This window comes from Phacochoerus africanus, chromosome 1 (genome assembly GCF_016906955.1).
Source record: "Phacochoerus africanus isolate WHEZ1 chromosome 1, ROS_Pafr_v1, whole genome shotgun sequence".
NCBI classification, from domain to species: Eukaryota; Metazoa; Chordata; class Mammalia; order Artiodactyla; family Suidae; genus Phacochoerus; species Phacochoerus africanus.
In genome coordinates this window covers 15,151,197-15,172,197 of record NC_062544.1, presented here as the reverse complement: position 1 = coordinate 15,172,197, position 21,001 = coordinate 15,151,197, and the positions used below count along the sequence as shown (strand labels likewise).

At 45.1% G+C, this 21,001-nt stretch overlaps 1 protein-coding gene across 9 annotated transcripts in view; it reads left to right on the top strand.

Annotated features, from left to right (window-relative positions):
* The window catches only part of EBF1 (EBF transcription factor 1), a 397,861-nt gene extending 379,994 nt beyond the window's left edge, over positions 1–17,867 (top strand). For 5 of the 9 annotated variants that reach the window (XM_047779089.1, XM_047778847.1, XM_047778764.1 and 2 more), the window contains 5 exons: positions 355–420; positions 1,392–1,569; positions 2,211–2,390; positions 6,206–6,400; positions 6,733–7,748. In XM_047779089.1, the coding sequence (XP_047635045.1) occupies positions 355–420; positions 1,392–1,569; positions 2,211–2,390; positions 6,206–6,400; positions 6,733–6,800 (687 nt within the window). In that variant the 3' untranslated portion in view covers positions 6,801–7,748. Of the gene's footprint in view, positions 1–354; positions 421–1,391; positions 1,570–2,210; positions 2,391–6,205; positions 6,401–6,732; positions 7,749–15,460 lie in introns of those variants that run through there. The other 4 variants (XM_047779130.1, XM_047779099.1, XM_047779017.1 and 1 more) reach the window with 1 other exon arrangement.
* Positions 17,868–21,001: the final 3,134 nt, after the last annotated feature.

Below are 21,001 nucleotides of genomic sequence, written 5' to 3'. Positions count from 1 at the left end.
CTTAGGGATTCATAACATGTACCAACTGACATCGATTATAGTAATCTAGTAAATGACCTCGCCATTGTATTCGGCAATAAACATATGAGTGCTCTATCGTGCTTATGGCAGACTATCGAGTGATGTATTTTATCTTGCAAGTACGAATGATGCTCACCTTTTGACTTGATTAAGTGTGTCTGTGAAGGGGGATAAATGGGTGATTTAACGCCATTCTGGAGTTCCCCAAAGCTACTGCCTTTAAGGTGGTGTGTGGGCAAAGCATGGCCAGAGGAAACTGGAACGCGATTGTGTGAAAAGACAACAACATCCTGCCATTCCTCAGAGGATTGTATCTGCTTTTCTCCTGGACAGGAAGTGATACTCAAAAGGGCTGCGGATCTGGTGGAAGCGCTGTATGGGATGCCCCACAACAACCAGGTGAGTGCACTGGGTCTCGAACCTTCCACAGTCAACTGAAGCTCTCAGAGCCCTTACTATAATGACAAACTACACAAAGTAGAAAACCCTTGCATGAGTTCAGAGTGTGAGTCATGCAGACATAACCTGTTGCAAGGCTATTCGGTTCTTCTTCTGCAAATCTTCTATTGCCTTTTGTAGAGAATTATTTTCCTTATGAGAAAAGGCACTTTATTTAAAACGAATCTGTGGGAGTGTACTTCCTAACTGAAGAAGAGAGGGACTGGTGCTTTATTTTATTCCTCTCAGATTTTCAAAAAAACTTCAGGAGGAAAAAGGAGGGAGGGGGTTAATTTTTTCTCCTAAAGAGTAGAGTGAGGCCAGAATATTGTCTGCTTCTGTTTCATAAAGCAATTCCATGTGTATGATTCCACTTGCCCAGGAAACGATGAGTCTGAGCAATCATTCCTTCCTTTCCTGTGGCACTTGAATCAATATCCAAGAGACACGGTCCCACCAATACTCAGGGACACAGGTGGTCACATAAGCATGCCCTTAATGTCATCAGAGGAGATGAGTTGCAGGGGGTGTGTGTGTGCATGCGTGCTTGCGTGTGCATGTGACCCCAGAATTCTCTGTGTTATTGGTGGGGAAGGGAAGCCCTGGGTTGCTCTCCTGTACTGTGAGGTAGTAGGAAGGACTGGCTAACTTATTGGACTTTCAAAGTCCAACAGAGTAATGCAGCCCAGCCCTGTCCTTAAATAGGGAGGCATCCTTAAGTGAGGTCTCCGCCTCTCGGCGCCTCAGTCGCCTCCTCTGTGATACAGGCATGATGAGGATGAGAGTGAACACAGGTTTGCTGAGAAGGTAGCAGAAGTTAGCGCAGTTAACCGCTGAGAGCATGAACACTGCCCGCGGTGAACAACTGGAAGATGGCGCTGCTGGGGACGTGACGGGGACAGTTAATGAGGATGTGCCTGTTTGTTTTTCAGGAGATTATTCTGAAGCGAGCGGCTGACATCGCAGAGGCCCTGTACAGTGTGCCCCGCAACCACAGCCAGCTCCCCGCCCTCACCAACACCTCCGTCCACGCGGGGATGATGGGCGTGAATTCGTTCAGTGGACAACTGGCCGTGAATGTCTCCGAGGCGTCGCAGGCCACCAATCAGGGTCAGGAGCCTGCCCTTCTCCTTTCCACTTCCAGCCCCTTCCCAGGGTCAGGCTACTCCACCCCATTTATTTGGCACAAAACGATGTTTATTTTTTAATGTTTTTTTTTTTCTCCCCTCCCAGAGGGGAGATTCCTCCTCAGTATGTATCAAATATTATTGTAGAATTCTGGCGCTAGCCATCATGGCTGCTAATCTGGTGGAGGCATGCCTTTAGCCGCCTCTCCGTTGGACTTCTCACTGTAAACCATGGATGACAGATTACAAAGAGGGTTGGAATTAAAGTCTCGAGGAGCCAAATCACAAAATCCTCACCCAGGAGTAGGAACCTGTTACCTCCAGGGTGATTTTCTTAGATTGGGATTTATTTCTGCTCCAAAATGATAATTTATAGGTCCTGCATTGCCACCTCTCATGGCCCTGCTAAGTATTTATGATCTCCCAAGAAATGTGTCTTTTGATCACTTCCCATTTTAATCACGCAACCAGCACCGCCAACCCACCCCCATGAATCACCTGGCCCCTTCCCTCAGGGATGCAGGAAGGGGGCGAGAAACAGAGACCTTCCTTTCCCCAAGCCTCCCGGACCTGCCACCCAGCCGAGCCACCACCCTCATCCCTGGTTTTGTCCCCACCCCTCAGGTTTTACCCGCAACTCAAGCAGCGTATCACCACATGGGTACGTGCCGAGCACCACCCCCCAGCAGACCAACTACAACTCGGTCACCACAAGCATGAATGGATATGGCACCGCAGCCATGTCCAATTTGGGCGGCTCCCCGACCTTCCTCAATGGCTCAGCTGCCAACTCGCCCTATGCCAGTGAGTAGAATATCCTGTGTTTCTGCATGTTTCTGCTCCAAGAACTGGGCACCATGCTATGGGGCCCACTGTACAGGTTTCCCCAGCCTGAGGGGCCAACCCCCTCCACTGTCCTGCCTGGAAGGGACCCAGGTAATGCTACCAAAGGCAGCCTTGTCTCCAGCAGGAAGCTGTGTCCTCTTCCTTGCTCACTTTCCTCCCCTGCATCCTAAGAGAACTTGGCTATAACCCAAAGAGTAGTATGATATCATTGCAAGAACCCAAGCTTCCAGTCCTATGGAGCTGGCTTTGACTCTTTCTTCTACCAGTTACGGACTCGAGGCCCTGGGCAAATTCATCTCTTCTCCAAACCTCAGTTTTCAGATCTGTAAAATGGGGAAGGAACCAGCAACCCTAACCGCCCCCACCCCCCACCCCCACACAGAGTTGTGAGACTGATACAGTGAAGCATGTCATGAGCTTGTCTTGACACCTGGCCCAGGGGAAATGCATTCCCTAAATCTTAGTAATAATCATAATGATGGAATGATACTATCAAGTACTGCTGGTAGTATATAGCATACTCACAACTATCTAAAACTTAAAATCTTTCCCTTTAGAAATTCGACTCCTTTATTATTATTTTTTTTTAATGCTTGGGATTTTTTTTCCCCTTTGTGTGTGGTGTGTCCAAAGAAAAAACACAACTTAACAAATCAAACAACAAGCTTTATTTTTTTCCCCCAAATTTGGCACGGTGAAAGACAGACATGTACAAGATGTGTACACACATACACAAGAAATGTGGTTCGGTGCCTTGTCCCTGCCTTAAAGAAGTGAGCTTAAAGGATCTGGGGTGCAGCATTTAGACGGTGTTTTCAAGCAGCCCAGGGAACTGGCATCTTTACATGTAAAATGTTACGGGCTATGTCTCCACAGTCTCTTGATCGCCTTCTGAGGATTTTTAGAGAAAACCAAGTTCATCTCGGATAGTGTGGGTGGCTCTTCCGGTGTATAACGTGTGCAAACTCTCAGACTTTTGTGGAGTGATAGGAGTGGCGGTGTTGAATGAAAGCATGGCTGTGATTTTTAACATGAGAGTCTTGGCTAAAAACAATACTAAAATTGATGCTTTCTCTGATAGTGGAAATGTGGAGTGTGCTAGTCCTTTGAAAGAAGAAAGATCGTTCTTGGCCCCTGAGAGACGTTATTTCTGAAAATAAGACTTAGGGCCATTTGCTCTCTGGGTGAATTTTTCAGGCTCGGAATGTGCTAAAATCTCTATATTTCTACTTGATCTGTTTGGAATCAACAGCTCGTTGAACATTTAAAAGTCCTCATAATCTGCATACATTACGTCTTATCTGCTCAAGCCTCCGTGTTTGGGGCCAGTTTCCCATTAGATTTTGATTCATCGAAAGATGGTTTCTCAGATCATTTCAGGGTTCTCTCTTCCACTCAATCAGAAAATGTTTCAATCATGACCTGAAAATTAAAAGGTGGGATTCTTAATTAAATCAATAACCTAATTGCTATATGGTAGCAATTCAATTTAGGGACCTGGATTGCTCTGTCTTTCCAAGCCCTTGCAGACACCCAGCCCTGAGATTGCATCTGTCAGACTGCGAAACTTTGAACATTTAATTTCCATTAATTGATTTCCTCAGTGCTCACAAATATAGTATTAAATTCTCAAATAGGCTCTCAGATGGGACGGTTTTATCTGCATAAATGCAAATAAAACAATAAACACAAAACCCAGCTCATTTGAATTTTTGCCTCCATAACATTTAATTATTCATCAACCACTCATGTTGAAAAATCCCAAACAGAATAAAAAATAAAATAAGACATTCCACTGGTGAACGCACTTTCTGGTGTGGTGGCCGATAACTAATAATGTTATAACAAATGGGACTGCTTGACTATATTTCACCTCTTCCTCTGTTAACCACCCCCCTCAAACGCCCCACCTCTAAATACACATAATGATCGCATTTGCCAAGGAGATTAATTGCCTTCCTCGGTGAACCAGCAGGATTTCAAATCTACGAATATTTAAAAATCAAACCTCTAGTGCAGGAGTTTTGCAATTTAAATGGGTGTTATTATTGAGCGTATTTTCACATTTACAAATCCTAAGAGATGTATAAAAATGCTGGTCTCATTAAAAGAAAAAGTACAGTTTAGAAAATGTTTGTGAAAATTCTGAGGATGGCGGCTGGGTGTTCTGCTCCATAAAGCATTTAGTGCTTTTGGATTGTGTAGTGCTGAGGGCTGATTACAAAGGCTCATTTCCCCCGGTTGGTAGTTGCTGCCTGTGACCCATGTGATAACCACTTCCCTAACTTTCCAAAGCCAGTAGGCTGAGGAGGAGGCCACCCCATCAGCAGTTTGGACTTTGGGGTGCTCAAGGGAAGGGGCCTCTCTCCAGGCGAGCGGTTTCCTTTGCAGGATAGCCTATGACAAAGAGCACTGAACTGGGGTTTGGTTCCTGGCCTCATCACCTTCCAGCAGTGGCCCTGGGGCAAAGTCACGGAACTCTTGTCTGAGTCTCCGCTTGCCTGGTGGTTGGCTCAGGTGTAAAGAGGATGTAAGAGAGCCCAACCTAAGCTTGCGAGGCAATGACATAGATGAAGAAGATGCGAGAAGCGGTAGATCATGTCTATGACGTAATGTGAAAAATAATACAGTAAAGGAGGAAGTGCCTAGAGTTTGAATTAGGTGCCTGACAACCATTGGACAGGAGTCATACTTTTCCCTGGGAGATGAAGAAATGGAAGGTGAGTGTGTAACGGTACCAGTCGTGAGTGGAGAGGGCGTTCATGTGTGCAAAATCTCTGTCTCCTAAAGTGACCCGAGGTTGTTGGCAACTAGCAAAAGAAGAAAGGCCAGATGGAAAGAACTGTGGTTGGTAGAGAACGTGTATCGACCAAACGCTTTCATATCCCCAAGCAGCTAGGTTTTCTCACTCTCTGACCCGCCAAAGATCTCCCATCATTGATAATCCACATCCCCACCCCACTGACTGTGAGTATGTACATAAAGCCTCGATCCTGGATCCTGCTGCTTCTTAAAATTCACGTACATCTACGTTGAACAGCTCCAAGGCGGGGAGAGAGAGAACTGGGAACTCTGACTTGTTCCGTGTTATCCACCCATATTGCAGGTGGCGGACTGTTGATCCACCCAGCCTCCTACCTTCCTTTCTCCATGCTCTGGAGCATTAAGATATAGTCAGGGCCTTAAGGAAGCTGTAGCTTCATGGGGAGGCAAGGGACACATACGCATTGCCATCTGCCATTGCCTCAAGGTGGGGTCCTGGTGTTGCCTTCTGCATACCCTTCTTGCTCACACCACTCTTCCACTGGTGCCCACGCCCTCTTGGGCTGGCTCTTCCTGCCTCTTGTATCCCCAGCCCCTTTGTTAGAACCTTGGCTTAGACCCTACCTGGAATGCTTCCCCTGACACCTCCTCCATGAAGCCTTCTTGGGTTTCCCTTCCCTGCCTCCCCAGAGTTGGCCATGCTCACCTTTGAGGCTATTGTGTGCTACTCTATCCTGTATAAGAGCACTTCTGTTTTCTGGCCTGGGATACCCTAGCACACTATCTGGCACATAGTTGGCCCACAACAAACACATAAAAGATGACCACCAAATAAAAGGAAATACATGCGCAGTATCAAATGATGAAAGCAAATAGGATCCTGAGAGTTCAGGGAAGGCTGGTGCCAGAAGGGTGGCTTGAGCAGGTGGGGGCTAGGGTCAGGGCCAAGCTGCCTTGAGTCAGGATGCCAGGAGAGGTGCTGATTTCTCCTTTCCCATTGTCCCTCTCAGTCGTGCCATCCAGCCCCACCATGGCCTCCTCCACAAGCCTCCCCTCCAACTGCAGCAGCTCCTCTGGCATCTTCTCCTTTTCACCAGCCAACATGGTCTCAGCCGTGAAACAGAAGAGTGCTTTTGCGCCTGTCGTCAGACCCCAAACCTCCCCGCCTCCCACCTGCACCAGCACCAACGGGAACAGCCTGCAAGGTAAGCCCCAGGTTCCGCCCGGGCCAACCAGATGCCCTGACTTACCCTCCCAGGGCATGAAGCAGATGCGTCGCTGTGGCGAGGGGATCAGCCGTGGGCCTGCCTGCTTCTGTTCGCCCTCATCTCTTCAGTTCCATTGTGTTTGCTCTTGTGGCCCTGATGCCTGGGCCCCTAGCTCATTGCATCTCTCCTCTGCTGGAGTGGCCTGAGCAGTCCTCTTTCCAACCCCAGCAATTTTGCTCAGGCCCGGGATTTGCTTGAGAATACTGTTTCCACTTACTAATGTCGTCGTTTCTCTTTCTTCTCTCATTCCCTGTGGTGGCCATAATCAGACCAGTCTTTTATGGACTCTAGCAAGTTCTCCACTGCAGGGTCTTTCCCGGGACTGACCTTCTCCTGAAGTAGGTCACTCAGCCTTCCCTTCCTGTTGCCTGTGTCGGTGTGGACATGTGTGGGGAGGTGGAAGGCAGGGGGTGAGAGGGCCCAACCACAGCCCTTGAGTTATAGCATCTTAGACCCAGGACCTAAGATTTTCTCCTTGGGAACCAGAAACCCCAAGGGGCCACTAGAAGACTAGTTCATGTTAAAATTATTTGATTTCATCTCCATCATGGAATATGGATGGGAATTAATACAGTCACCAAGATTCGAGGTGACCTTTCTATTCATTGAGGAAAAAAACAAACAGCCTTTTAAAATGGGTCCACCATTTCTCGTGATTTTCTCACATGCCGGCCCCTGTGTTGTGCTGACCCACACCACCTCCTTCCTTCCCCAGAGCGGGGCTGTGTGATAGGTACTCTGAGCCCCTACTTTACAGATAAGAAAGCGGAAGGTCAGGGAGGAGGTCATGGCGCTGCCTGATTTCCGACAGGGGTGTGTGGCAGAGGCTGGCTTCAAACTCAGGCTCAAAACTTCATCTCCTCTTTCCATCTCTCGAGCACATTATTCCTCCGATGGGGTAAACAGGATGCATCCAGGATTCCTCAGGCCCCTGGCAGGGAAGTTAGATCAATAAAATCATCAGCCGCCATTCCTTGAGCACTGACCAATGCTAAACACCGAGCCTGCTTTATCTCGGTTAATCCTCACAGCTTCCCGATGAGACATGAGGATGCTTATCATCTCCATTGTACAGATGGTAGGACTGAGGCATAAAGAGAGGAAATACCTGCCCATAGGCAAGGCCGGAAACAGTGGAGATGAATCTACACCCTGCAGGATCTATGCCCTAATTCCTAGCCTGCCCAGTGCCCTATGGAGCCCTCCTTCAGTGGCCAGCTTGCCCATCTTCACTGATGGTGTCAGCCATGGAAGTCAAGAGGGCTCAGCCAGGCTGCCCTGTTTCTTATGTTTATTTCTTTTTTTTTTTCCCTTTGGTCTTTTTAGGGCCACTCCCACAACATATGGAGTTTCCCAGGCTAGGGGCTGAATTGAAGCTGTAGCTGCCAGCTATAGCTACAGCCACAGCCGCCAGCTACAGCTACAGCCACAGCCACAGCCACAGCAATGCCAAGATCTGAGCCAGGTCTGCAACCTACACCACTGCTCACAGCAATGCCAGATCCTTAACCCACTGAGCGAGCCCAGGGGTAGAACCTGGATCCTCATGGATACTAGTAGGATTCATTTTTGCTGAGCCATGATGCGAACTCCAGCTTATGCCTATTTCCACATACTTATATACATGTTTTCTGTACAGGACCCTAAACTTAAATGCTTTCTCTCAAAGCCCCTGTGAGGTGGGTACTGTTCCCATTATATAATGGGGAAATTAAGGCCCCCCAGTTTGCTCAAGGTCACATATCTAGAGAGGATGGAGCCAAAACTGAATCAAATCTGTGTGGCTCCTGAACCTGAGTGCCTTCCTCACTCTGCCTTTCTGACTCCACGAGGGCACTGCAGCACCTTCCTCAGAAACCTGCTGGCCAGTCTGCCCAGCACAGCCAAGGCCAGTGCCAGTGCCACTCCCTGAAACATGCACTGGCAAAGCCACCTTCTTAGAGGGAAGAGGAAGCTAATCAGGCTGTGGAACTGCATTTCAGGCAACATTATGCATGACAGGAAAATGCCCACCCCACAAAGGGAGCCACCCATTCATGCAAGTCTCTTTTTCGGCTAAAAATAATGCTTTGTTACCCTTGTACACCTCCAGCTGGCAAACTAAGGATATAATGCTTAAGCGCACATAACTTATAATGGGCTTAAATAAGGATAAAACATATGGAAAGCAGACACCTCCCATTCCTGAGCTGTCAATCACAGCCCTTGTTAAACACAGACTTGACGTCAGGAAGACGGTCTAGCGGGGTTTGTAATCAACCGTGGAGGGGTGGTGCTTGAGAGGAAAAGGCCCTCGGCTCTGGAAGTGTGGGAAACTGTCACCGGCTAGCCAGGGACTGAAGTGGGCAGCCCTTCTGTGAGGCCAAGTGTCTTTTTTGTGTCCTGTGGACCAAGGAAGCAGCAGCAGGAAGGGACTGAAAATAGGGAATCAGCGCCAATTTTAGAATCTCCTGGATTTAAGGAAACTTTGGTGTTGTAGGTGTGTGTGTGTGTTTACACTTACTTAAATAATGAAATGGTGTCAAGACAGGGACATGTAGAAAGTTTGTGCTGTTGTCCCCCCGCCCCCACGCCAGGATGTTTCTAACCCAAGTCTGCTGTCCTGATGAGCAGCCGTGTCTCCACCTCTCTGTGACATTTCTAATGCACAGCTCACGAAGGGGAGGATTTGGGGTGTAGCTCAGGTGCTTTCTGCTGGATTTGCTACTGTGGCTGACACTGCCCTTTCCTTCTGGTTGATCATGTGTCCAGGAGATTCTTTCTGGTGGCTTTTTTGTTTTTCCAATACTGTCATGTGCCAAATATCCCTAGTTTTTGAGAAGTAGCAGTGGAGGAGGTATGAGTAAAGGAACGAAAATCACGTTAACCAACACACAGCTTCCTGGCAGCTGTCCTTCCTCCTGCTCCCTCCACTCCCCCCATGGACTCCCTAGGCAGGGCTCGTGCTTAGGACGGCACATCTACCCTCCGCACACCATGCCTGCAGCTTTGGGTGCATTGCACCATTTTTTTTTTTCAGAGGGTTCTTGCTTGGGGACCCAGATTCTCCTTTGAGAAAAGTGACATTCTGACAGTGGGCTCTTAGATCCATGACTAAAGTGATAGCGCATCTTCAGCTTTCTAAATTCCACTTCTGTAAAGAAAAGGACACAGGTGGGTTACAGAATCCAGGGTGAGAATCTCTGAAGTGTTGCTATTCCTCCTCCACCTTTTCATTGTTACAGTAACTCCTGCTTCATCTGGCCCCACCTCCTTCAGAATTGTGATCATTAAGACAGGGAGAGTGACGAAGGAAGAGTTGGTTAAGCAAATTGACCATATAAACAAGATGAGAGGTGACACATTTAGGCTGTTTAAGTGTTTTAAAGGTCTATTTACCTCCAACTACCACTCTGCTAATTGTCCATCATTCTTTTTTTTTAAAGCCAACTCCTGAGAGGCCCCTTTCCCCAGCAGCCCTTTCTCTGCTTCCTCTGGTGACTGCTTGCATGTTTATTCCCCACCAGATACGCACTGCGGTCTCACGTGATGGTGGTGACGATGGCCACGGCCACTAACATGGGAGGCAGGGCTTTTTCCCCGCCTGGCTTTTGTGCTGTCACGTGTGCTCCTCCCAACCACTGTTAGATGTTGGCTGTTTATTGTCCCCACTTTACAGATGTAGAAACTGAGGCAGAGCCAGGATGCCTCATCCCGAGTTACACATCTAGCAGACAAGGGTGGGGGGCTAGGGTTCAATCCAAGGCAGACCACTATGAAAACCCCTGTGCTATCCTAAATGGCTGTATTCAAACCACGGGTTGGACCCATGTGGACCAGAAAATCCTGACCTTAAAATTATTTCCTATGTTGGAGGAAGCATAGCACCTCAGGAAAGAAAGCAGATCTGTCTGGGAGAGGCTGGGCACCTAGCTCTGGGAGTTGAGGGAAGGGTAAGATGAGGGAGAATTCACAAGGGCCTCATGGAGAAGGCTGACTTTGAACTGGACCTTAGATGAAGGGCACAGGGAGATGGCGGAGGGGCATTTTAAGCAGAAGGATGGAGGACAGCCTGTGCCAGAGTCCTACGCAGTGGCCAGTAAGCCGCTCGGTCTCCTGGAGTGCAGGTGCCAAGAAGGTTGAGCAAGGAAGTCCTTACCTGGGAGTCAGAAGCTCCGTTTCTTTACATACGTTGAAAAATCCACAGTTCCTACTGTGATTCCGACTGGTTTTCTCTCCCAGGGAGGTGAAACCTTTGACAGTTTACCATATATCTGAGAGTTTTTTCTTTAGGACAAGGCAACTCTATCTCAGCACTCCTGGAGTCTCGTAGAGGATGTTCTGTTAAAAAAAAAAAAAAAAGAAAGAAAAGAAAACGTTATGGTCAAACTTAGAAATGGTGCTACTGCATCACTGTCTTGAGTCACAAGGCATGTAAGTTTACTGAAGGCTCTGCAGCCGAGACATCCCACAGTTAAACAAAAAGACTCCCATTTAGTTCTCTAGACGTGTTTGCCCACAGAACCCTTTTCCGAATAAGACCAATGACCATCTCATGAAAAACTTGGGAAAAATGCAGACATATTTTGGATTCAAAGGTAAAAGTCTTCTTCCATTCTTCTTGAGATGACATCATTGATCCGTCCTGACCTGAGGCTCCCTAAGGATGTCTGTTTTCAGAGGCAAACACTTGAGCCACCTTGTATGCTCAGCTGTTGTCCTGGAGACATCCTTTCCCTCCTGAATCTGTGTCCCCTACAGCATGAATTCTATGCAATTTCAGGCCTCAAAGGACTTCATTAATCAAGAGAGAGGCAGCCCAAAGAATGCTGTCACCAGGCCATTGGAACTGCCCCCAATGTGGTGATTTTAAACTCCAACCATGTCCCAGCCTCTGCAGGGAAGAATTAAAAACACACGGCCACAGTGATTTCACTGTACCCACATCGTGGTTTTTTTTCCTTCCTCCACCTTGAAGATCAGGCTGGCCGGCCCCACCCAACCCTTCACAGTCCAGTAGCAGGTCTCAAGCAACTGTCTCCTAGATGCACTCCTCCCATTTGTGCAAGCTCTTCCCCCTATTCTGTTCCTGATTAGCTCCTAATTCTGACACATGTGGTGGTTCGAGGACAACCACATTCCACCCTCTCGCGCCAAACTCTCCCAAGCTCTGCCAGACGTTCCATCTTGTCTTTGTTCTTATCAAATCAAAAACTGCGTTGCCTCTCAAGCCAGTAGTTCTCTGACCTTCTGTCAGAGAACGTGATTACCCAGCTGCCACGGACATGGCAGAGCCACCCCAGTCTTGTGATGCCTTGTGATGGCTTGGCACACGTCACTCTGGAGAGTGCTGTGTCCTCATGGAAATCTTACTGGGCCCTGCTTGGGTAGGTCCATGTGCCAGTGGGGTTTCTGGAACATTCTAAACCTCAGACACCCATCCCTCTCACCCACATAAGTAAGCTTGAGGATTACAGCACAGATACAAGAAAAACAGCTTCTAAGATTGTTCTACGGTCATGCCATGAGCTTTCTTTATTAAAAGGTCTCTCCAGAAGTGCCTAAATTCACAGGCCATAAATGGGGTGCCCTTCCCCACATTTACTCATCAGTAAGGGTTTAGGAAGTGGCAGATGGGATTTAGGGAGCTGAAACTCCCTGATGGTATGTGCAAAATTCTGGGTCTAATTCTCCTTCTGGAGAGGGAGTCCCTGGCTTCCATTAGAGCCTCTGAGAAGTCTGAGGCCAAGAAGGAAAGATAGGAAAGTGGCAGCACCAAAGCTACCCTTAAATACCCTTAAGATGTTTGTTTGGTTTTAGTTTTAACTTTTTGCTAACATAGGCTAATAAACTGGTCTAGTGAATCTTTTAAAAAATCTCCTTCCCCACCATCTCGGAAGAATTTGGAAGACGTGGTGGGTATGAGCAGTCAGCATTGGGGCCGGGGGCCACGGAGAGTACTCCGCACCTGCAGAAGGCAGACCTTGGCCGAGACCTCAGGCCCCACAGAGGGCACCTTGCTCACATATGATCGATCCCAGCCTGGAGTTTGCTATCCCTGTGCTGCAGACCAGGCAGCACTGTTAGCTCTGGGCTGGCAGCATATTCATTAGTTTTGCTCTGCAACCTTTAATGTGGCCCTTGTGGAAGTTTAGTCTAATTGATCTAACCCATTATTCTGGTATTGGAACACCGAGTAGATCTTTTCTTAAAATTTCTAGTCATCTAGAATAAAAAGAAAAAAATCCTGCTGTTTCTGAGAGTCCAAGTGATAAATGTTGGTTAGGCTCACTGACCACATGAGCAGGGAGTCTTCCGTTTCCTCCTTTGCTTTGCATCATGTTGCCACTACCTGGGCTATGCTATTGGCGGGGGGGGGGGGGGGGGGGGGGGGGGGGAAGCGGTGGGAGGGGGAAGGCTTTAATGCCAGGCACCTAGAGTAGATTTTGGTGGAAGGCATAAGGAGACAGGCTTCTTTTGCCCGAGGCTCAAAATTTCCCTGAAAGGCCTGCCTTTAGTAAAGGTGCCTGGACCCACCTCCAGCCTGAAGGAAAAGACCCTTAGGTAGGCAGAGCTCTGCTGAGCTGTCAAGCGCAAAGCCCCCTCCCTTCCCTTCCCTTTGGGCTACAGCATCTTGAATTCTCCAGGCTTCGTTTGAAATACCCAGCTCGGTATTTCAGTTGCATCTAGGGCTCACTCGAACCTTAGGGGGACTGCCTTTCCAACAGATCCCAAATCTTTGGGGGTTTAAGTGGGCCTGCATTTGGCAAGAAACACTTCCTGTTTCTAAGAAAAATGGCTTATGAGGGCTTATGAAAAAGACTCTAGGAGCTTTTGGACTGCAAAACGGCTCTTGCAAAACAACATTTGGATGATTTACGTGTAAATGAATCAGAAACATGTGGATTAAATTTCCCTGTGAATACAGATGGGTTTAAGAATTAACGGAAAAAGTGTTTGGCAAAATACTTAAAAAAAAAAAAATTGAATCAAAAATGTAAGGGGTGGGGGAGGGGAGGCAAAGGGATGTAGGGCCCCCAGGGCTCAGAGTCTCACCTGGCCTTCCTGTGTCTACTGCAGGACGTGTGGTAGCTTGGCTTTAAAAAATAAGGCACATTCTTGCAGACATGAGAGTTGGGAAATTTAAAGGGTCACTTCCTAGGTGCAGCCACCACTGACAACGACATTAATTTAAATTTAGAATTGCCAACAAAAAGAAAGCAATGGCTCGCTCTCCCTGCCTGACAGGCTGCTAAGTCATCGCTGGGAGCCAAAAATGGCTGCCTCCTGCTTCCAATGATGAGCATTGTCCCCTCTCTACACATCTTAAAGTCACCACACTGTTTGTTTTACTTTTCCTGCACTCATCCCTTTACGTCTTTTCCCCATCGTGTGAAGTTCCAGCACCTGGTTGATGTGAGGAACCACAGCTCAGAGAATTAAGCCGTGGACACCAGGTCACAGTCACACAGCCAATTTAGCAGCAGAAGGGATGGGTTACAAATAATAGCAGCTCCCCTCCCTGAGATCTTTACCAGGAGTTGATGGAGGCCAAGCACTTCATGTGGCTTGTTGTATTTAAATCACCAAGAACCCTAGCAATATCACTGCCCCTGCAAATACTGATACGCTGTATTTTCTAGCTGAGGCCGGCAGAGAGATTCAAAGAAACAAGCAACTACCTCTGGAGGACATGTGCTGCAAGCAGAAAAGCCAGAGGTGGAATGCTGGCTTGTGGAATTCCATGCTCTTCTAAATACAACTGTGCGTGGCCTCCTAACTAAACACTTTGCAAGGTTTTTGATGAGCCCATGCAGCCTTCCCTTTTCCTAGAATCTCCCTTCAGCTTTCCTAAGCTACATTTTTCTAACGGACTTGGTCAGACTGTTGCAGAAACCTTGAGTGACACAGTGGTATGGGCGCTAGAAATTATCACACCAAGTGAAGCAAGTCAGAGAAAGACAAATAGCATGTGAGATCACGAATATGTGGCATCTAATAAAAATGATACAAAAGAACTTACAAAACAGACTCAAAGATTCTGAAACCAGATTTATGGTTACCAAAGGGGGAACGTGGGCTGGGTGGGAGGAAGGATAAATTAGAAGGATGGACTGACATATACACACTACTATACAGAGAATAGATAGGTAACAAGGACCTATAACGTAGCACAGGGTAATCCACTCAGAATTGTGTAATAGCCTATATGGGCAAAGAATCTGAAAAGGCATGGATATAGGTGTCTGTATAATGATTTACTTTGTTGCACACCTGAAACTAAAACACAACTTTGTAAGTCAACTATACTCCAATAAAATTTATATTAAAAAAAGTAGGATCCAACTATAAAAAAATTAAATTTCAAAAAGAAGCCATCCTGCCTCTTTATCCTCTGTACTTTCTCCCACCTGTCTGTGCCTAGGGAACAGTGCCTCCTGGAGCTGAGGTCTCCTTCTCCCGGGCCAAGATAGAGGCACTCAGACCGCTGCTCTGGTCTTTGTGCTAATACATAGCACAGGCAGAGCCACACATTTTTGGTAGAAATTGCTGGCAGTTAGGGAGGACCAGGTTTTTGGGTTTTTTTGTTGTTGTTGTTGTTATTTTGGTTTATTTTTTTGGAAGTGAAAGGGAGGGGGAATATACAAGAGTGATAAATTGAAAATTCTATTTTGCAAGTTTTGAGGCAACTTTCCCAGCAGTACTCAAACTATGTGACTTTACAGTTAGGTTTGAAAATTGAAATCAGATTTGGAGGGATGTTTAGGATTTTCTGTTCTGTTAAAGACACATACATTCTCTAATGTGTTCTCATTCTTAATAACTTGCATGTATCTCTTGTAACCAAAACTTATTCCAAGGAAAATGAGAGAGCACATTTGTGGCTGACATTCAACCAACATAGTGGGGTGTGGGTGTTTCTGTCCTCATCTTTTTTGTTTTTTGTTTTGTTTTTTTTCCTCTTTCAGTGAGAAGTCTGGATGGAAAACCATTGACTCTTGTCTTCTCTTTCCACAGCGATATCTGGCATGATTGTTCCTCCCATGTGAAAGAATTGCCTTGAAGAATTTTATTAATGAAAAGGTTGGATTCTGCTACAGAGAGTAATCTGATACAAGTCCCAGAGTGGAACTTTTAACTCAGGCCTTTTTAAGAGGAATCACAATAACTGCAGATTTTTAAACAAACATTATCACCGACCTTGCAAATACTGAAATTGGAAGGGATCTGCGAATGCAGGGTGTTGGTTACAGTTGTACCTCCCGAGTCCTTGGGGGGATATATTTATTCCGTGTTGATAAAAGCAAATCCACTTTTCCTTTTCTTTTTTTTTTTTTTTTAAGCTTAACTGCAATCATTTGTCTTTTATAAACCGTAAAGCTGTATACAAGGGACACTATAAATAAGACTCCATGTTTTAATTTATGATGTTTTTAAAGCTGTGTAAAAGGAGAATGAAGTGGTGATACTTACAAAAAAGTTAAAAAAAGAAAGAAAAAAAAGAAAAAAGAAAAAAAAAGCTTGTATGGGACAGAATAGGAATGCCAGTTAGATTTTTTAGAAAACTAAGGGTCGGCTTTTGCGCCTTAAAGCATATCAAGTGGTAGTTACTCGGACAGTGCATTTCCAGTATCTAACTTAACACGCCATCCCTTAGCAGTGCAAGCTTATTTATCTTTTTTGTATTGTTGTCTTAAGTAACTGTGTAAATAAATGCAGCCTGGAAAGTTAAAAAGTGATGTAAGTGATCACATTTCCCCTTCTGCTCAAAAATCCAGTGCCTCTAGACAGATGTTACAACTGCATATTTAAACCTGATATCACTCTCTCTCTTGCTTATGTCAACTTCTTCTGAAGCCGGTGGCCTCTTGAGAGCTTGGTGGCACACACATTTGTGAGGATCTCCTTTGAGACTTCATGGAACAGGGTCAGGCACAGAATTCCACATATGCCCTCCAGTTATCAAGCCAAAATCCCACTTACACGTCGCCACTGACAAGTTTAAAGTTTACTCATCCTAACTGCTGACTTCATACCAATCCTCAAAAGCTGACAAAAGGAACGTGACAGGTATTTCAGATGACCCATTCGAGACAGCGCCTCTATCAGTCGACCCTTAACCATTTGTAACATAGTAGATTAAAACGACAGGTTAAGTGCTTTGGAATTAAGAATAAAAGGAAACTGGGAGAAAGGAGAAGGTTAAGACCTCCAAAACATAGTTTTCTGTTCGATGGGAATTTTTGCTCTCATTATCTGGGAAGTGTTCTTAAAAATAGGAATTAATAGCAGAGATGCAGCAAAGCTCTGAGGATGCATTTGCCTGGTATTTTTTTCTTTGCTGTTGTGTTTTTGTATGTAGTTATAAATACTGTAGATTTTTTGTGATTTTTTGCCAAAGTTGTGGTTCTATTTATACATTTTAATGTCTTAAGACAGTTTTTCAATATCACACACAAAAAAGATTTTACTGCATATTTTGCAAAGAAAAAAAAGCTCACTACCTTTAGCTTGCACATACTTGCAAAGTTAATTAAAAGGCTTTTTGTTTTAAAGGGGATTTTGTAAGATATCCATATAAATAATGTATTTATCTTTGGAATTTGTACATTGCTTTCCCCTTCCTTCTTTTCCTCCGACTCCCAATTTATTTTATTGTGTATGTTTGCTATGTGAAAAGTGCGTATTGGTTTGGTCACCTATAGTTGTATTAGCTGTTTCAATGTGATTTTTAAACATTTCATTTATAGTTATTTTTAGTATTGTTTTAAACCATGCTTCATTTTTTAATTTTCATCCAAAAGCCATTGTCTATTTTTGTATTATTTGTAAGTTAAGAAGTTTTTTCCAATATATGGCAAAAAAAAATAGTAGCATATTATTCTTGTAGCATTTAGTTCCGTAGATTTAAAAAAAATGTATCCTTTGCTTTGGAAGCTTACAGAAAAAAAAACAAAAACAAACAAACAAAAAAAAACAACCCTAATGCTGTTTTACTCTATTAATATGCATGGAACCTCTCCCTTTGGAGTGACGCATTTTGTGCATTAAATTCCGAGGAGAAACTTCATAGAAATCAGTGAACATACTTTCTTTCCTAAGTCTGCTTGTATATTTCCTCTGTCTTTCACATAAATATAAACCAGCAGATTGGATGCCTTAACAATGCAAATCATATTCATTTCACTTGTACATTGTAACTGTGCACCAGAACTGTCAGTCATCACTCACATTCTAAGAAAAAAGAAAAAAAAAAGAAAAAAAAAGAAATCGAAAAGCACAAAAGAACTGTTTTGTTACCTTAAGACAATGTAACTTTTCTAGTAGAGCAAGAAATTTACAACAATGCTGCAACTGTGCATGCCCCCCTATGGATTTTGCAATGGTTTTCACTAGACTGTCAGAGTGGATTTTTATGGGTTGGGGCGGGTGGGGGGAGGGGTTTGCGGGAGGGAAGGGAGGGGAGGAAAGCTGATTTTTCTTGGTGAGAAATAATAATAATGGTGAATAATAATAAAACTGGAAAATGTAAGCAAGGTGGACGCATTGCTTCTCGGTACTCAGAAAGGTTGTCTGAATTCGTGTGGTAAGCGCTGGCCTGAAGATGTGTACAATTTAAAGCCATATTTTGTCTGGTGAGCCCCTTAACTGTTTGTGAAGGACCGGTCAGCCGGTGAGGTATCCGGCTCAGACCCTGACAACAGACGCCACCCATAGTCAGCCATGCGTAGTGGTTAGAACTTATCTTGAAAGTCCAAAGAGCCTTTAAAATGTGTATCATTTGTGTTTTGTTGCCTCTATTTATATTGATTAGATGAAAAGACGTTCTGACCCTCCGACCCTCTTTCTTCTACACAAAACTTTTACAAGTAAAAGATGTTCCCCTAAATACAGAATATGGCTTTAAGAAGAAAATAGAGAATTCAACTAAGATTTTGGTTTTGGGGGAAAAATACAGCTTCTGGATGACTGGATTGCATAACATGCCCTGGCCTCACATTGTACAAGGATGCAGCTTAACAAAGTCATCTCTAAGTCTAACCTTTCACCTTCTTATCAAACTTTTGGAATAGACACACACTGTACAGTTCAATTGTTAGAGAACCTAACTACTGTAGAGATTGTTATAATTTTTTTTTTTTTTTGCAAAAATTCAAGCTGTAAAAACTTTTCAACTTTCACAATATTTAATTAAAGTTACTTCCTGTCTGTGATGGCAGCTCCTAGTTGTGTATTCATTTCTCTATTTCGGATGAGCCCCTGTCCCACATAATGTAAAAAGTCTGTGTTTACAATTACTCAGACCACTGGTGACACCCAGAGAAAGGCAGGGAGAGTAATCCTGGGACACCCACTTTCCCTCTTAGTCGATCCTTGGGGATTTGCTCATCTGGAATGCAAATCGAACACACACAGCATTTTGCTGCCCTCTGCTGGCAGCAGGTAGGCACGCAGTGCCCATAATGGCCCAAGGAGAAGCCAAGAGCTCCAAAGGATCTCCCTAGGCAAGCAATTAGATCCTCCTGAAATGACCCAATTGTGAATCCAGGACCTGGCCACTCTGGAAAGCCATCCCCCGTGCTGCAAGTCTGAACCAAACTCTTCGCACACAGCTGCTAATTAATCCCACTGAGCCTTCTGGTCAATTAATTACAGGCCCTGGCTCATTGATGAGGTGGCCTGTGTGAACACAGACCCTTCTATGATCTATAGTTTTAAATCACATGTGGATAAGACACTTTTCCTCTTGGATAAAACCAAATTTATCCAGAGTCAAACATTCCACAAACACCCAAGAGGTACATACTCCTGTACAATACTCCACGTTCAATGCTTTCCCTACTTTTGTAGTTACTGGACATGATAAGGTTAATGATGCTTGTAGCTTGGAACAATGCCTTGCAAATTCAGAAAAGAGGCCGTAGATCAACAGAAACTTGACAGCCAGAGCTGATAGGCTCTCCTACAACCATCATCGTGATCATTTGTGTTGGGCATTTTGCTCAGGTCTAGAGCCTAATCTGAGGTAATGGAAGATTGTGATAATATGTAGAGAAGCTACCATCCTTTTCTTAGAAAGAAATCTATGTTGATTCATTCGGTCATTCAATATATATTTTTGGAATTCTGTATGAAATGCAGAAGATTAAAAAAATGCACAAGAAGCCTCTGCCCTCAGGAAGCTCTCAATATCAGACAAGCTAAATTTATATTCAAAGTTAGTCTAGAATGTTTAGTATGAGACGGTCATGTCATAGTACTTCACAGAATCAAATAGTCAGCCACACCTCTGCTGGTTTCTACTTTCCTTAAGGCCTAGCTCCTGGAAACATTCATTCATTCACGTAAACCTTGAGGGTTTACTGTGTATCCAGCACCAGGTGAGGCATAGTGGATTCTACAGCAAGCGCAGCGACACTGGTCCTGCCCTCGTGAAACTTACAGATGAGTGACGCAAGCAGGCATTAAGTAACCACGCAAGTACAAACCAACAAAGGCAATGAAGAAAAAGCCTAGGATGCTCTGAAAGTATGTTACAGTGAGACCTGATTTAACCCGAAGGGTGGGGAAGGTGTCCAGACAAAGTGATGCCTAAGCTGAGATGTGAAGCATGAGGTGGGTGGGTACCTTAAGCAGAGGGAATGAGGGCGGGCGTGAAGATCTGAGCTTTGGCAGTGGATGTGGTGCATCAAGAACAGAAAGGCTGTGTGTAGGTGTGAAGGTGGCACGGTGGAGCTTGGGAATTTCTGTTCAGAACATGTTCTAAGGACCTACTAGGTGCTTGGCACTGTACTGAATGCTAGGATGCACTAGGCAAACCAGTCCTAGTTCCAGCCTGGAGTGTCTAATTGTGGCTCATACATGCACTGCTCTGTATTTGTCCCTGGGGACCATGCTGGGAAAACATGACGTGGGTGAGCTGGGGTGAGGACAGACAAGGAGCACCTCGTTTGCTCCAGGCAGTTGTTCCCACATGGGAATGTGGCCCCAGTGATGCCCATCTTTCATTTTTCAAGAAGGCCAGATTTATCATCAGATTTTTTTTTTTTGGAGGGGGGGGAGAGTGTGAAATTCTCATTTTTTAAATGTTGTCATCTAATCTAAAAATAGTGCTTTCAAAACAACTGCATTGGGGAAAAAAAGTTCATGAGCCTCTAAGAAAGTCAGTTTGGGACTTCTGGCCAAAAGACAAGTTACCAAAGGAGATGTTTACCCAGCTTGATTTGAGGGTCCTGGTGCTGTGTGCGAGCGCAGAGGTTAAGGAAGGCTGCAAAGCAGGGCATGTCTGAGTGGTGTGAAGAGATGCTCTCCAGGCAGATAAGGGAAAATAGGGCAGGGAAGGCCATGCTCAGTGCCTTGGAGCTGGCCATGTAAGGAAAATAAAATGAACCAAAAGGAATAGAAATATGGGAACATGGAATATATAATCATGAAAAAACTCCCTATATCACCGGTAGCCATGTTCAAAGTACAATACATAGATCCGTTTTTTAAAATCTCCTTTAGATTTGCCCAAACACCCTCATGAACAAGTTCATTTTTAAATAGAAGTCCAGA